Raw genomic sequence first — 15,294 nt, forward strand, 5'->3', positions numbered from 1 at the left:
GGTCTTTTATAGTATAGCTTTAGAGCTATTACACTTAAATATACATGTTGATGTCAAAGATGATTATGTATTTCTCTTGATCCTGGTGGAATCATATTGTATTAAATAGGTAAAATGTACGATAATCACCGAAAACATTCAAGGGAGTAGCATCATGTTTGCCACAATAGGACATCGGAATATCAGGATATGTTGTTAAGGCGTCGACCACATGATGTCACGGTGTCAACCACGTAGAGTTAGAATGTTCACAATTTATTATATTATTATTTTTCTACTATATGTATTATGTACATATCGTAATAAATACTTACATATAATATGTTAGAGCAAAAGGCCATGGACAATCACAAGGAATAATAGAAGTTCATGATCACAATTGAATATGAGATTTCTTCGATCCTTATAAAGCCCACGAAGCTCTCCTAATTTATGGAAAAAATTTGATGAAAGAAATTTTATAATGTATAAAGCCTTATGTGAGGATCGTACTATAGTTGATATCATAATTGATGGAAGAAATTTTAGATGGCAATGAGGATTATAATGATGAAATAGACATTATTTCTGATAATAAAAGAGAAAAAATATATAATAAACTTAGCCATTGTAGAATAATCTTCAAATCAATTTCTCGTATTTAATCGATACTTGTGCTCGATCTTACTGCTCTTTTCGTTACATCCAATCAAATATAATCAGTATATAGCATATTTCCAATAAGTCAAGTGTTCTTCTCTATTTTACATTATAAACCACCATAAAAATCATAGCCATAAAACCTAAACATCAGATCGAAAAAATGACTAGTTCAATTTAAAAATAAATTCAAAGATATTTAATTTTTTTATCAATTAAAATTTTATTCCGTATTCAATACGAGTCTTGATGTCAGACTAATAGATTTCGAGTCTATCCAATAAAAAAAATGTGTCGAACTCTACAAAACTATGTTAGAGACTTAATCGATAAAACCTCTTTAAAGCTTAAATTAACTTTGAAGTAGACAATATCAACTGAATATTAAATCTATACGGGCGGAATGTGATATGGATAGTAATTACGATAAGACTCGGCTGACGTCAACCAACGCCTCATGCCTCGATCGATGCAACTGCTCTCGATCAATCGAACCGGAACTCTGGTCGAGGTGCATTAACGCCTAACTCAGGCTTGGTTCTTCACTCCACGCCAACCCCATGTCAGACGCTATCAGCCTGCCTTCTACAGGCAGCCACATCAGGTAACATCAAGCTCATCTATAAATACCCCTGAGTTCTAAACAAATAGGGGAGGTGGACAAACACGGACACAACACATGGAGGCATTTCCTCCTCTTAAACCTCCTCCACATCACTAACTTGATCGTCGGAGGGATCGGGCCGAGCTCCCGGCCCGACCTGTGTGCAGGTGCGAGACGGGGTCGCCTCTTCCCGGCGCTACGGCGAAGCACTCCCCCCGATGCGACATCCCGACCGGACCGCTGAGATCGACCACCGGGAGACCTCGAAGGACGCCGCCCGAGATCCCCGACATCCGGACCCTCGAACCGAGCCACGACGGCCCCAAGACCATGGCTTAAACAGTTGCCCCCACAACAGAATGTACTCGAAATCATTCCGAGAATATATCTGAGGGATCTTTTTATGGATCTCGAGTTTTAGACTGTTGTATTTAAAATCATTATTTAATACCGCAAATGATTATGTGTCTTCTTTGACATTTGGTGTAATTATATTACATCGAATTTGAAAGATATGATAGGGTAGTGAGTATGATTGTAACATCCGAGGACGAAATCATGTTAGCTATACGATAGTAATAGTAAGGTATCAATAATATTATCTTGTCAAAGATGTATACTGCCTTACTCCTTGTTCGATGCAAACAAGGGCCAAGTTCAATTCACCATATTACCTGCGTTGCTGCAAGAAACTTGTGCGTGTATATTAGCACCACCAAGCACAGACGGTACGAAACTGAGCCATGCAAGAAGACATCTTCCCCATTATTTTACTTGGAAGCGTACGTCTTTGTACGCTTGCGGACACCTCCAAACGCTGCTGTCAACAGTTCCGTGTTCGCCACGGTGATCTCTTTCGGTGATGACGGTTTGATATGGACCGAGGAGCTTTCAGTACAAGTCTCCTTTGTTCGGTAGCTATATGATAGTGTGAGATGCGCATGGCTACATGTCTAGGTTACGTGGAGGAGAATAGATGAGCTGATGGTTAGATGGAGACTTGAGGAATTAGGCAGGTAGGGGCCTCAACACATGTTGTGCTTTGCATGTTGACGGCTTGTAGGATGGATAAAACAATGGAGCATTCATTCACTATGTCTGATTACGTATGGTAGGGTTTTGTTTTTTATTTCAGGAAAAAAAAAGAAGAAAAATACTATATGCACAGCATCACTTGATTCATCAGTAGTGTTCGATCCATGTCACAAAGCATCATGCTAATGTCCTCTAAGTTCCTTAGATACATTACTATCTTGGTAATCCGTGTATCGATATGAAGATAATATAATGCAAGTATTTCTTTGAAGGATATCTCTTGTTTGGAATGGTACTTTGTTCGTAGTAAGAAAGTGTTTGGATATATTTTAAGCACCATCGAACGACTACTGACTTATGACAAACTTAGCTAAGTGGATTTGATGATTTATGTTTGTGTTGGAAAAGCTAAGTTTATTAGGACTTACTTTTAGTTTACGGAACCAAATGGAGTCATCGATTGCACAGTGAAGACTTTTATTTCGCACCTACAAAATTGTAGTCAAATTTGTGAGACTATATGTTCTAAAAAGGTACGATTGAGTTTGTAATCGCCATCTTTTAGGCCGGTGTTTTTATATTTTTTGGACTGACCTCATCACCTTTCCTTTCCTTGGTTTCAGTACTTAAGCAACATAAATGTCAATCCGATCTAAAATGGAATTTAACTTTTATGATCGGATTGCTAGTCATATCCAAATGCCATATCTTCTTCATATGTCACTAACACCAACCATGAGAATCTCTTTTCACAATTTTATAAAAAGAAAAAGAACTACATATTGTTCCTTATTGATCAAATCGCATCGGTTGATCGATCGAAAAATTTAGAATCAAACTCTTGATCGATCTAATTCATTTACTTATTCGATAGAATTTACATTTTATATATTTTTTTTAATTTTTTATATAACTTCTTTCTCTTTCGATATCGTCAAGTTGTTTAAATTAACAACTAAATAATTAATAAAATTAAAAGATTTGGATTGGATGTACAACTAAAGACATAAAAATTATGGGATATCATGGGTCGTCTTAAATCTATTCTCACGATCATTCGTCCTATTATAAAAGCCCCAAATACATTATAATTCGATAAATTATATATCTCTAATATTATCAATAATTCTTTGGATTTCACATTTAACTATATCTACCAAATAATATTTCTAACTTAAGTATTAAAGGTGCATTGTGCTTTGTTAGGTATATTCCTAACATAGCCTTGTAGTGTGGGGATTTGGTATTCTCGTTCCTAATTAGCTGTGACATTCTTGGGAAAGGACTATAATTAAATCTATCAAACAACTAAAATATCTTATGTTACAAGGTTCAGTAGTGTTTAATAAGTTCATCCATCTTTCTTCATGCACTTCTCCATCAATTGCATTAATAAACAAATAGTTTATATGGTTGATTTTTTTAAGATCAAATCGTTTCTAAAGTCTCATAATTTTGACTTGTTACCTTAATTCATTTAAAACTATACTAAATTATGATATCTTGATTATTTTCTAAAGTCTCATAAATTATTTTTTCTTCAAAATCATCATACTTTTGCATCTTGATTGGATAAATATAAATTTCATAGTGAGAGTGGTGCAAAGTATACAAGTCTTGTGTGAATAAAGGATAAAAGGTGAGCTGATTTATAAAAATTAAGAAAGAAATTTAATTCAATGATGTATGGGGGCATCAAATCATCAAATTTTGTAAACAAAAATTAAAATATAAAAAATATGGTAAGTGATATGGGTAGATTGACACTCTAAAATGCATTATCGACATCTTAAGGATACCAACTTAACAAGCACTCAACTATCAACAAATAATAATATTAATTTTCATATTAGATGATCTTATATTATCTTTTCTCTAATCTAAATTAGTCATTCTAAAAACTCAACATTCATTAATTCTTCTGAATTATTTATTAACTTAAACATCGGATGACTCGTCTTGCATATTGCATCAAAATCTCTTAGAATAATAAGTTCTCATATTAATTGAAAGATTTCTCAAGGTAGATCCACATACCAATCAAATTAACCAATGCTTATGGAGGAAACTTGGGTAATCCACACTCGACACACCACTAAGTGAAGTCTCCTTATCAATGCATGCAGCATCATTAGTATAGTGGGTCCGTAATTAAGACTTTGGACAATGCTTGACTCATGATTTGTGTGCGTTTAAATTTCAAAATGACCCTTTTATTCTTCTCAAAGGCAGTAGAATTCAGATGGTTCTTCTTTGCCTGTAATAATCCTACATCTCTATCGATTTTTGTTTTCATCTCCTTGGAGTCAAGAAGGAATAAAAATCATTAATTTGTATTGTTCATGCTTGGATTACGGAATCTTCTTTCTATTTCGTTGTTTGAATCTAAATAGAATCATAATTGTATTCTATCTAAATTGAAATCATGTATGGTCCATATGCTTTTAAAATCGAAATTATAATCAAGATTAAGGTTAATTAAAACAGTTAATATATATATTAAAAAAATTAGATTAGTAATAATATGAAAATTTTTGTACTTATAATTTTTTATTTGTTACCATTTTCACTTTTGTATAACTCTGTAATATTCTCCATCATATAGTTTAAACTTTAATTTACTTTTAACTATTTCATATTTCATAATTGTAAATTTATATTATCCGTAAGATCGTACTATTTTATATTATATATATATATATATTACTTTTTAGTACAAAAAGAAAACAGAAATTTCTTATTTTTGCATGATAATAAGTTCTCATTCACATCGAACTTCTAAAAAATAAAAAAATAGTATTAGAATGATTAAAATTTCGAGTGAGTCTTATTAATTATTTTTAAAAATAAAAGAAAGTACAACATTATGTGCTGTTTATTTTGTTTCTTTATCGAGCATCACCGCATGCAAATCTTGGGTCTTTTTCATTCGATATGAATGAACACTAACTTGCAGATCGGATAAACATTATCAAACATCGTCCAATGAAAAATTTACAGAAATTAACTGAATGAAATTAGAAAATCTAATCATTTTGGAACATGAGAAAACTTCGCCATCGTTTAAATCACTTCACAAGATTGATTCATATCTCCCTGAGTGGACGTCTTCCCTTGTGAAGGTCCTGTGGTAGCCGTGGGGATCACATTTCATCCCAAATCGAATCCCTTCTCAGCTTCAAAAAGTGACCAGATTTAAGTAAAATATTAATTCGGATCAATTTTATCATTTGACGGTCGAGATTAACAGTAGTGACAAGACGTATGATTTTACTTTGGATATAAATAAAATAAAATAAAATTCAGATTACCACAATCAATTATTCCCATCCTCAATTTCCATCCACTTTCTATGTCATCAATTGATCCTGTAATCTTCTTTTCCCTCCAGTCTCGTCTCTCCACCCATTGTAAGTGTATTCGGATTCTGGTTTCGCCATAACCACTTTCTTATCTCTTGCTTTTTCTACAATAAATTAATAATATCAGTTAATTTACCAATTTTGGTGACGTCGTGCTTGACGTCGCCGTTATCTCTATATGAACTCCGTCGTCGCCGCCAAGAGTATATTTGGAGGAACACGATAAAGACGAGGCAAGCGCCGATTGCGCTGGGATGCCTACCACGATGATAGCTTACGTCGAACAGCAACGGCGCCTCGTGTCTGACGGCGATGCGGAGCCAAGCGACGGCGGCGACGCCGGCCAGGAGAACATCGGCGCGCTCGATGTCGCCGCCGCCGCCGCCGGAGACATCGCCCTCGCTGCACGGGACTTCGGCGGGATGGTCTTCATTCCGCCTGCCACCCTGCTCCGGCCGTCCACGACAGACGACGTTGTCCGCGCCGTCTGCGTCGCTAGGCGCTCGTCCCGACTTACCGTCGCCGCCCGCGGCAACGGCCACTCTGTCGGCGGCCAGGCCATGGCTAGGGGCGGCGTCGTGCTCGACATGCGCGATCTCGGGCCCCCCATGGAGCTAGTCCGGTGCGGGGGCGTTGCCGCAGACGTCCCCGCGGGGGCGCTGTGGGAGGAGGTCCTGGAGTGGGGCGTCCGGAACCATGGGATGGCGCCGACGTCGTGGACGGACTACCTGGGGCTCACCGTCGGCGGGACCCTCTCGAACGGGGGGATCGGCGGCCAGGCCTTCCGGCACGGCCCGCAGGTGGCCAACGTGGCGGAGCTGGAGGTAGTCACCGGCGATGGCGAGCGGCGTGTCTGCTCGCCCTCGTTGTGCTCTGATCTCTTCTTCGCGGCCCTCGGCGGGCTCGGCCAGTTCGGCGTCATCACCCGCGCCCGAATCCCTCTCGTCCCCGCCCCCAAAATGGTGAGCGACCGCCGTTCCGTTGCTCTCTTATATCCCTCGTTCAGTGCGTCCTTTCTTTTGATATGCTTTCTGAACCGTCCATTGTCATTTCGATGCAGGTGAGGTGGATAAGGGTGGTTTACAAAGGATTCGAGGAGTACGCGGGGGACGCTGAGTGGCTAGTGACTCGGGCTGACTCGGAAGCGTTCGACTACGTGGAGGGTTTCGCCTTCGTGAACGACGTCTCCGACCCGGTGAACGGGTGGGGATCTGTGGCGATCCTTCCCGGCTCGGTCTTTGACCCGGCGAAAATCCCGGCGGAGTCGGAGCCTGTCCTCTACTGCCTCGAGCTAGCGCTCCACCACAACCACCGCGGGGCGGCGGGCGTGGACGAGGTGGGTAATCTCGCCCATCTTCCCAGGTGCATACGGACACACACCACGTATCTCTCCAGAGCCATCGTCGCGAATACAACGAAAGCGCGCACCTATACAACTCTTCGTCCCCGTCGAGCAGTATCTCTCTCCCGTTGGAACTCCTGACCCGCACCTGCTCGCCTTAATGCCCATCCGGAAGTCAATTAGGGTGGTGTCTCGTTTCGATCTCTCGTAATTAAGACTAGTGGCTCACACCGACTGGTCTCGGGCGATATTTTGCGTACAAAAAGGGGGTGGCTGCTGTAGCTGTTGATGGCCGTGGGGTAGCACTGTTTGCCGCCGTCCGGAATTACTTTGCCCCCCTTTTTAATCTTTTATATGCTTTTGGCAGCGGGCGAAGGAGATGATGTGGCCGCTGCGGTACATGCGGGGTCTGGTGTTCGCGGCGGACGTGAGCTACGTGGACTTCCTGTCGCGGGTGGGGCGGTCGGAGGAGGAGGCGCGGGCGAACGGGACTTGGGCCACGCCGCACCCGTGGCTCAACATCCTCGTCTCCTCGTCGGACATCGCCGACTTCGACCGCACCGTCTTCAAGCGCATTCTCAGGAGGGGCGTCGGCGGGCCCATGCTCGTGTACCCGTTGCTCCGGAGCAAGTTAATGCACTACTTTCCTTTCTTTACTTTTTCCCTGGGTCTGAGTAGATTTGGGTGGGAGGGGAGTACCGAGGACTCGGTTGCGATTTCCGGGCAGTAACATACTTCTGCCGCCCCCCTCGCGGGTGGCCCAGCGAAACAGCTATGCTAGCGTCTATAATGAATGGCTTGTTTTCTTCTTGATGATGATGAAGGTGGGACCCGCGGATGTCGGTGGCCGTGCCGGAGAGCGAGGTGTTCTACCTGGTGGCGCTGCTCCGGTTCATCGCGCCGCGGGAGGGGGACGCCGCGTTGGAGGAAGCGGTGGCGCAGAACCGGGAAATCATCGGCTGCTGCCGGAGTAAGGGCTACGATTTCAAGGTCTACATCCCCCGCTACGAGAGCGATGCCGATTGGGCCCGGCACTTCGGGAGGGACTGGGCGCGGTTCGTGGAGCGGAAGAGGCGATACGATCCCATCGCGATCCTCGCTCCCGGGCAGACGATCTTCGCCCGGGCCGAGCCTCCCGCCGCCGCTCCCTAATGGAGGCGGTGGTGACAGCTCCGAGGCTGGCAGATCATGATGATGTTGGGAAGACGGAAGGAAATAAATGCTGGAAAAGAGACGAATAAAAAAAGAAAATAGTTAGTGGCAGCTGAGACCGGTGGTGGGGATAGTTTGGTTGGTGGTTGTCATTGGATAATGATTTGCTTTTTCTTTTTTTTTTTCTTAACCCTTTGATAAAAAGTAAAAGAATTGTACAGGTGGCATTTTTCTGTTAGTCCACTTCTGATTGATATGTATCTGTAAAGTACTTTTTCTATTCATTATTCATATTATATTATTTAATATATATTTAATATTTTATATTATATTATTAAATTATTTATCAAAATTATGTTAAAAGTCTGAGATAAAAGCCCCTCGAAAAACTTAAATTAATGAAATATTTGGCCGATTGGAAAAGTAGTTAAGGTTGAAATTTTCTCCTCGAGTTTAAATATAAAAAAAAATTTCTTTCAAAATTTTTTTTATAAAGCTACACGACATCAGTAAATAAAGGATTAATGCTAAGGATCATCGAGTGTTACAATTATTGGATAACGACTCATATTAATACTCGATATTATTGGATAACGATTCATATTAATACTCGATATCATCAAGTGTCACTTTGACTGAAGTATCATGTTGTTGTCGAGTCATCATCTCGTAATTGTCAAGTTATTATCACTAGATGTAAGGATTTAGTTAAGCATTGATCGGATGAATACAACATGTCATTGAATTGATGGAGATGAGATTTGATCGATCCGATGAATATAACATGTCATTGAATTGATGGGATGAGATTTCTAAAGATTAAAATATCTAATAAGAATTAGAATGATAATAATTCAATTTTATAAATAAAAATTGATATTTTTATTTTCTCATCACTTCTCACGTTACTAAATGGAACCTCGACATAGTGAGACGATGGATAAGATATGTAAGACGATTAAGATCGTATTTTGAAAATTATTAATTTAAGCACTTGATTACTAGGTTTGGAAATTGTCCGATATCATTCCGGACTCAATTTAGATGACCGGAACCCACCCTCGATCTTAAGTTGCAAGGAAATTTCCTCGGATGCGTACTTACATGAGAGAGAACGAAATCCTATATGATCCAATGGGGAGAGAACAGATGCATGATCGAGCCACAAAGCAGTCTGTGAAACCCGCACAGGCGTACTCTTCCACGCACTGCAGCAACCTCGAAGCGATGGCCTCTTCATTGCAAGCTCGACCAATCTGCGGGACTTCAACTGGCTCGACCACTGAAGCTGGCATTAATGCCCATAAAAGACTCGGTATCATTGCTCCTCGCTGGAGCCGCTATGAATCTGGATCAGCTTATCGCCAGCATTAATGCTCTCTTTAAAGACTGTTGATGCATGCTCCGGCTTCGCCGCCGTCGCCCCTTTGGGCTCATCGTTGGCGAAACTTAATGAAGCAAGTTGGAAGCCAGCGCGAGGTTTCCGCTCCTCGGTCATCTTCCTCGTTATACTTTTCTCTCTTTTTGTTCTTTGCCATTTTATTTCTTGCCAATGTAATAATATATTCCGTATGCCCATCAAGACTTCGTTGGTTTGTTCTTTGTACATCAAGACAAGATTTCATCTAATTAAGATGAAATCTCGTGATTCCTGTGTTGTGTATGTTGTTATCGATGATAAGTTTATCAGATGAGAATTTAAAAGTATTAATGATAATCTGCATATGTTTTGTTACACATTTCTATTCGAGTTTCTCGTCATATGTCTGATAGACTTTGAGATTGCAGCTAAAGCATTATTAGATCAAAACAATGTGTCTCATCATTTCCATTATCCATCGATGGAAGGAAAAATGTTGCGTAAAGCTGAAAAGATGTAATGATTGATCCAAGGTCCATACTTGTATAATTATCCAATGATCCTTTTTGACACAACAGATATTTCTTATCATCATACAGTCCCAAAGGATCTTCTCAACAACACATCGTTCATCTCTCAATTTCATAAAGAAATATCTCCTCGTAAAATAATAGGGGAAAAACTCTTATTTTCTCATTTCAAGAGGTCATGGAACTCCTGCTCTCTCTCTCTCTCTCTCTCTCTCTCTCTCTCTCTCTCTCTCTCTCTCTCTCTCTCTCTATCATTAGACTAATAATCTTCAGGAACTCGGAGGCAACAAGCTTCAAAATTTATTTGGATTTCTAAAGATAATCTCATTGGAGTATAAGAAATTATGGAAAGAACTTTTGTTAATGATAGACAACTCGAAAATTATGATTTGATTATTTTATAAATAGTTTATGTATTCCTAAATCTTGGTGGGAGAGCAAGATGTGAAAAAATACTTTAAATACTACTAAAATTTTCTTTAATGGATCAAAAAAAGATGCGAGAATATATATGAGAAATTTTTTAGACTTAAGTAAGAGAGTTTATAAGAAAATTTTTATAGTCAAAAGTTTCAAAGATGAAGAATTTAATTTTCTTCATGAATATAGATAGAAAAAGAAACATAACATCGAGAGTATGATGCAAACCTAAATAGAAATTGAATATCATATGAATATTTTTTAATTTAATAATAAGAAAAAAAAAAGAAATAATATATATATATATATGTATATGTATATGTATATATATATATATACATATGTATATGTATATATATTTATATGTATATATATATATATGTATATATATATATATATATATATATATGTGCTCTCTCTGGAAGAGTTGGGTGGTCTCTACATGTGCATAATACAAAATATGTGTTGGGTTGGCACTAAACTATAAACTGATATATCACAAGTGATTGTTTTTATAGATGCATAATAAAAGAGAAACAAAGGGAGCTCACCCAACTGTTCCTGAGGGAGATGTCATATACAAATCCTGATGCTATGCCTCCCACGAAAAGATGAAACATTTGCACAAAGGTTTGGTACTTTAGAATCATTATGAAATGAATGACAGAACTAATGAGGGTAATAATTGCGATAAGACTCGCACGACGTCAGCTATCCCAGATAACACCTCATGTCTCTGTTAACCTGACAGTACCTGGTCAACGCAGATCAGAACGCTTATCAAGGCACATTAACACCCTGCTCAAGCTCGATCCCTCACGCCACGCCAACGGCGATGTCAGACGCTACCAAAAGTACGATCCTGCTCCCTACGGGCAGGCACATCAAGCAACGGTAATTCTTACTATAAAAACCCTCGCGCTCCGAGAAAAAAAGGAGGAGGAGGAGGAGAGACGAAAGGCCCACAAGAAGACACAATATAGATAAAGAAACCCCCTGCAACTATCCACTAATTTGATCGTCGGAGGGGTCGGGCCGAGCTCCCCAACCCAACCTTTGTGAAGGTGCGAAGGCGGAGGTCATCCACTAAACGCGCAGACGAGGAGTCCTCTCCCGAAGGGAATAGCGACCTCGTCTCGATCGGGACACTGTAATCGACCACCTTAGCAGTCTTGAGGAACGTCCAAGGGAGATCCCCCATCATCTGAACCCGAACCAAGCCGCGTTGGCCCTAAGACCATGGCTTAAAATTGTTTACACTAACAAGAACAAATGGAGTTTGGGAAGACAACAAGATTGACCTCCATACACTTCTCACAAATTAATTTACTTGAGGCAAAAGAACAAGTCGAGGGACCAATAACCCAAAGACACTGCACTCAGAGAATACCTTGATGCAAAAAGAAAAACAAAATCTATATATCAACAATAAAGATTAAATAAAAAAAAAGTCATCGATGTCACATTGTTCGATAATTTTTCTACGCAACAAAATATAAAGAATAAAATTCTCTCTTAAGCTAACCTAAATCTAAATCCAACTTCTTTAACCTTTCACATAAATCTTAAAGATTTTTTCTCTTAGCTTCTCACTTAATCTACTAGAAAAAAAAAAAACCTTAAGAGCCTTTACTACCATAAGATAAATATATATATATATATATATATATATATATATATATATATATATATATATATATATATATATATTTATATGAACATGATCAGTCTGGACTTTTTCTTATAGCATTAAGAGGAATATTTCGGAATGATTTTAAGCCATGGTCACCATATCTCCTGATAGGAGAGAGACTTAATCAAGTGATGATCTTTTAAGCTTGTAGTGGCTTCAGGCAGTATGAACTGCTGTAAAAGATCTCCATCCCGAATGGAATCCCAAATCTGTAGCTTTGTGAATCTAAGGTACATACTTGGGTTGTCGTTATCGACAGTAACGAGGGCTTAGCCAGCTATTTAACTCCTAATATTCCTTACAATTAGCTTGTCCTTGGTGAATGCTGCATTACCGAGGTGCACATGACCTAACAAGTAATATGGCGTGTGAGCCACAAGGAAGACTAGGAAGGGTTGCTGAGGCAACACGAGCTGTTTGAATGGTTGGTGCAAGATGCCGGGATGCTGCTTTAATGGCTGCTTAATTGAGCTTAGGACTTTGCCGATGTGCACGGAAACCCTAGATCACGTTTTATTGCCTCATGACACAGCATTCGCGTAGCATGTCTGCTGTTATTTAGTGTTCAAGTCTAATCGATTCCTCTTCGACCATTCGCAGTAAATTTCGTTGATGAAATGTTTTGGAACTGTCGGGCACAACTATGTTGATCCAAAGTCTTGAGAAAGAAGGTAGAGAGAACATGATCCGAGCATAGCGTCCTCTATTACATGCCCGGTCCCTCGATTCACATAGCTTGCTTGCACTGCATGGTTTTCTTGAAACAGACCAAGCCATTAATTCCAATTTATGAGATTCTCATAAATAATGTTTCTTCAATCAAAGGAGGAAAAGAATATTATTCCCCATCTATTCCTCATTCTGAAGTGAGTTTAAATAGTGTCATCGACTTACATCTTCTAGCAAAAATAAAAAATAAAAAATCCCATAATGTTAAAAGTAATATGGCTCGACAATACATTGATATCAATTTGATTAATCGATTAGGGTTAGAAAGAGTTCACTTACTTATGATTTATGTGGCAATAATATTAGTGCAGGATTGGTAAGTTGGAGATCAAGTTTCCTTGCATGACTTTTTCCTCTGATTTCTGGGCCCGAACTAACATAATGATCGATTCTGCCACATACTATCGTGGAAAGCAAGTTTTGGGACCAGCAACCTAATAATAATAATAATAACAATAAATAAGGCTTCTTGAGCTTTCCCATGCCATCATACACTGCTTCATACGGATTACGAGCCATGCATGCATGCAGGCATGCATTCACATATCAACGTGAGGATAAATCTGAGGGACAGCGGTCGTCCATCTTCCATTCAACCATCATTAGTTTGGAGGCGGAACCGTAAAATGACAAAGGCATGTATAGTTCTTTCCTAATCATCGTCTCGTAGCTGCTTCATTAGCTATAATTAGTGGCTTTTGTTTTGCACGCTTGAGGTGAACTGTTCCCTCGTGGACAGCATTTTACATGCGTACTCATCCATAGATTATGATTTTACCGATGCATACATAAGCCCATGTATATATATATGATGCGGTGGTACCGTGAGGCGAGAGTCACCATGTAAGATGCATCGAGCAGGCGCTTAAAGATGGTCTTCGTGGTCTAGGAAACCTGGTACCATATCACTGCCATTGCTACTTGAATGTGATAGGCAACGAGGGAGAGAGAAATGGGGAGGAGGCCTTGTTGCTCCAAGGAGGGACTCAACCGAGGAGCGTGGTCTGCTTGCGAAGACAAGATCCTGTCTGACTACATTAAGACTCATGGCGAAGGTAAATGGAGAGACCTCCCAAAGAGGGCAGGTAAGTGTAGCCAAGCTTTAGATGTCGATTCATTCCATGTCTTGATCTGTGTTCCTGAGAGAGAAATGGGTTGTAGGGTTGAAGCGGTGTGGTAAGAGCTGCCGACTGCGGTGGCTGAACTACCTGAGGCCAGATATCAAGAGAGGTAACATCACGGAGGACGAAGAGAGTCTCATCATCAAGCTTCATAGGCTCCTCGGGAATAGGTAAGTGTTCCCTGAACATTCCGTGAACGTCCGAAACCTCGGTTGCAGGAAGCTACAATTTCGTGGTCCTGTTGTTCTCTTCGTGTAGATGGTCGCTCATTGCGGGCAGATTGCCGGGGAGAACGGACAATGAAATCAAGAACTACTGGAACACAAACCTAAGCAAGAAAATGACGCCCCCCCGGACTTGCATCAGGAGACCGGTCAAAGGGAAGGAGGCCAGGAAAGAGGAGTCACCGGAGGAGGTGAAGGCAGCGGGCGAGGCCAGTGCTGTGATTCGTACCAAGGCCGTGAGGTGCACCAAGGTCTATCTCCCGTCACCGCCGGATGACCCACCGACCCACCACGGCTCCAAACCTACCAACAATGGGAGCCCATCTTCGTCGGTCCCTCGAGACGCCTTCCCCTCCGGCTGGTTCTTCGAGGACTTCAACATGGAAGAACTGGTGCCCAGCTTTCAGGACGACTGTTTCTTACAGCTTAGGATGGACGATGTACAAGACGGCGGCAACATGAACGGAATTGTCGGCGACGACTTGCTTTGGTTCTGCGACGCCGTGCACCAAGATTTCAGAGGAAGTACCGATCGCCCAGAACTACAAGTAGCCGCTGAGATTGGTACATTAGCTTCGCTGATAGATTCGGTAGAGAACGGGAAAGCAAACGGTGGTGCCAGGCACATGGTTTCACGGAGCTGAACCCTCTGGGTTTTCCGGCCTACATCTGATGCACGTAGCCACGCTTGCTTCCGTTCATGTAATAATACTCACCACCCTCAAGAAGTTCTACGTAGAGAGAGAGAGAGAAAGAGTAATAAAGTCGTTGTCTTTTTCATGATTCGGACACAATTTCTAGATGTAAGTGTAGTCAACTTCTACTGTGAAGGAAGCAACGTCACATATAAATGTAGTAGCAGAGTAATATCAGACCAAGATGTAAAACAAAAAAGAAAATTTAAGGTAGAAATAAATATTTTATTCGATTTCAGGATCTTAGAACTCTGAATCTAACTTGGGTGCTCGGTTTGGCGTCTTGTAGGTGATCGTTTCTCTAGATAATATATCAGTGGCAATCGGTTGATGGTCTTAACCACATCTTTTTCTGCATCAATTTTTATTATAAAAAATAAAAAATCAC

At 40.5% G+C, this 15,294-nt stretch overlaps 2 protein-coding genes across 2 annotated transcripts; both read left to right on the forward strand.

Moving 5' to 3' along the window:
- Positions 1–5,856: 5,856 nt before the first annotated feature.
- On the forward strand, positions 5,857–8,418 carry LOC103995281 (cytokinin dehydrogenase 11). The gene is made up of 4 exons (XM_009415834.3): positions 5,857–6,602; positions 6,701–6,976; positions 7,350–7,612; positions 7,807–8,418. Exons 1-4 carry the CDS (start codon positions 5,895–5,897, stop codon positions 8,132–8,134), a joined length of 1,575 nt encoding a protein of 524 aa, XP_009414109.2. The 5' UTR covers positions 5,857–5,894; the 3' UTR covers positions 8,135–8,418.
- Positions 8,419–13,716: 5,298 nt separating this feature from the next.
- On the forward strand, positions 13,717–14,928 carry LOC135589153 (transcription factor MYB1-like). Its single transcript, XM_065081452.1, has 3 exons — positions 13,717–13,951; positions 14,028–14,157; positions 14,246–14,928. Exons 1-3 carry the CDS (start codon positions 13,819–13,821, stop codon positions 14,853–14,855), a joined length of 873 nt encoding a protein of 290 aa, XP_064937524.1. The 5' UTR covers positions 13,717–13,818; the 3' UTR covers positions 14,856–14,928.
- Positions 14,929–15,294: the final 366 nt, after the last annotated feature.

Source organism: Musa acuminata, chromosome BXJ1-8, assembly GCF_036884655.1.
Source record: "Musa acuminata AAA Group cultivar baxijiao chromosome BXJ1-8, Cavendish_Baxijiao_AAA, whole genome shotgun sequence".
NCBI classification, from domain to species: Eukaryota; Viridiplantae; Streptophyta; class Magnoliopsida; order Zingiberales; family Musaceae; genus Musa; species Musa acuminata.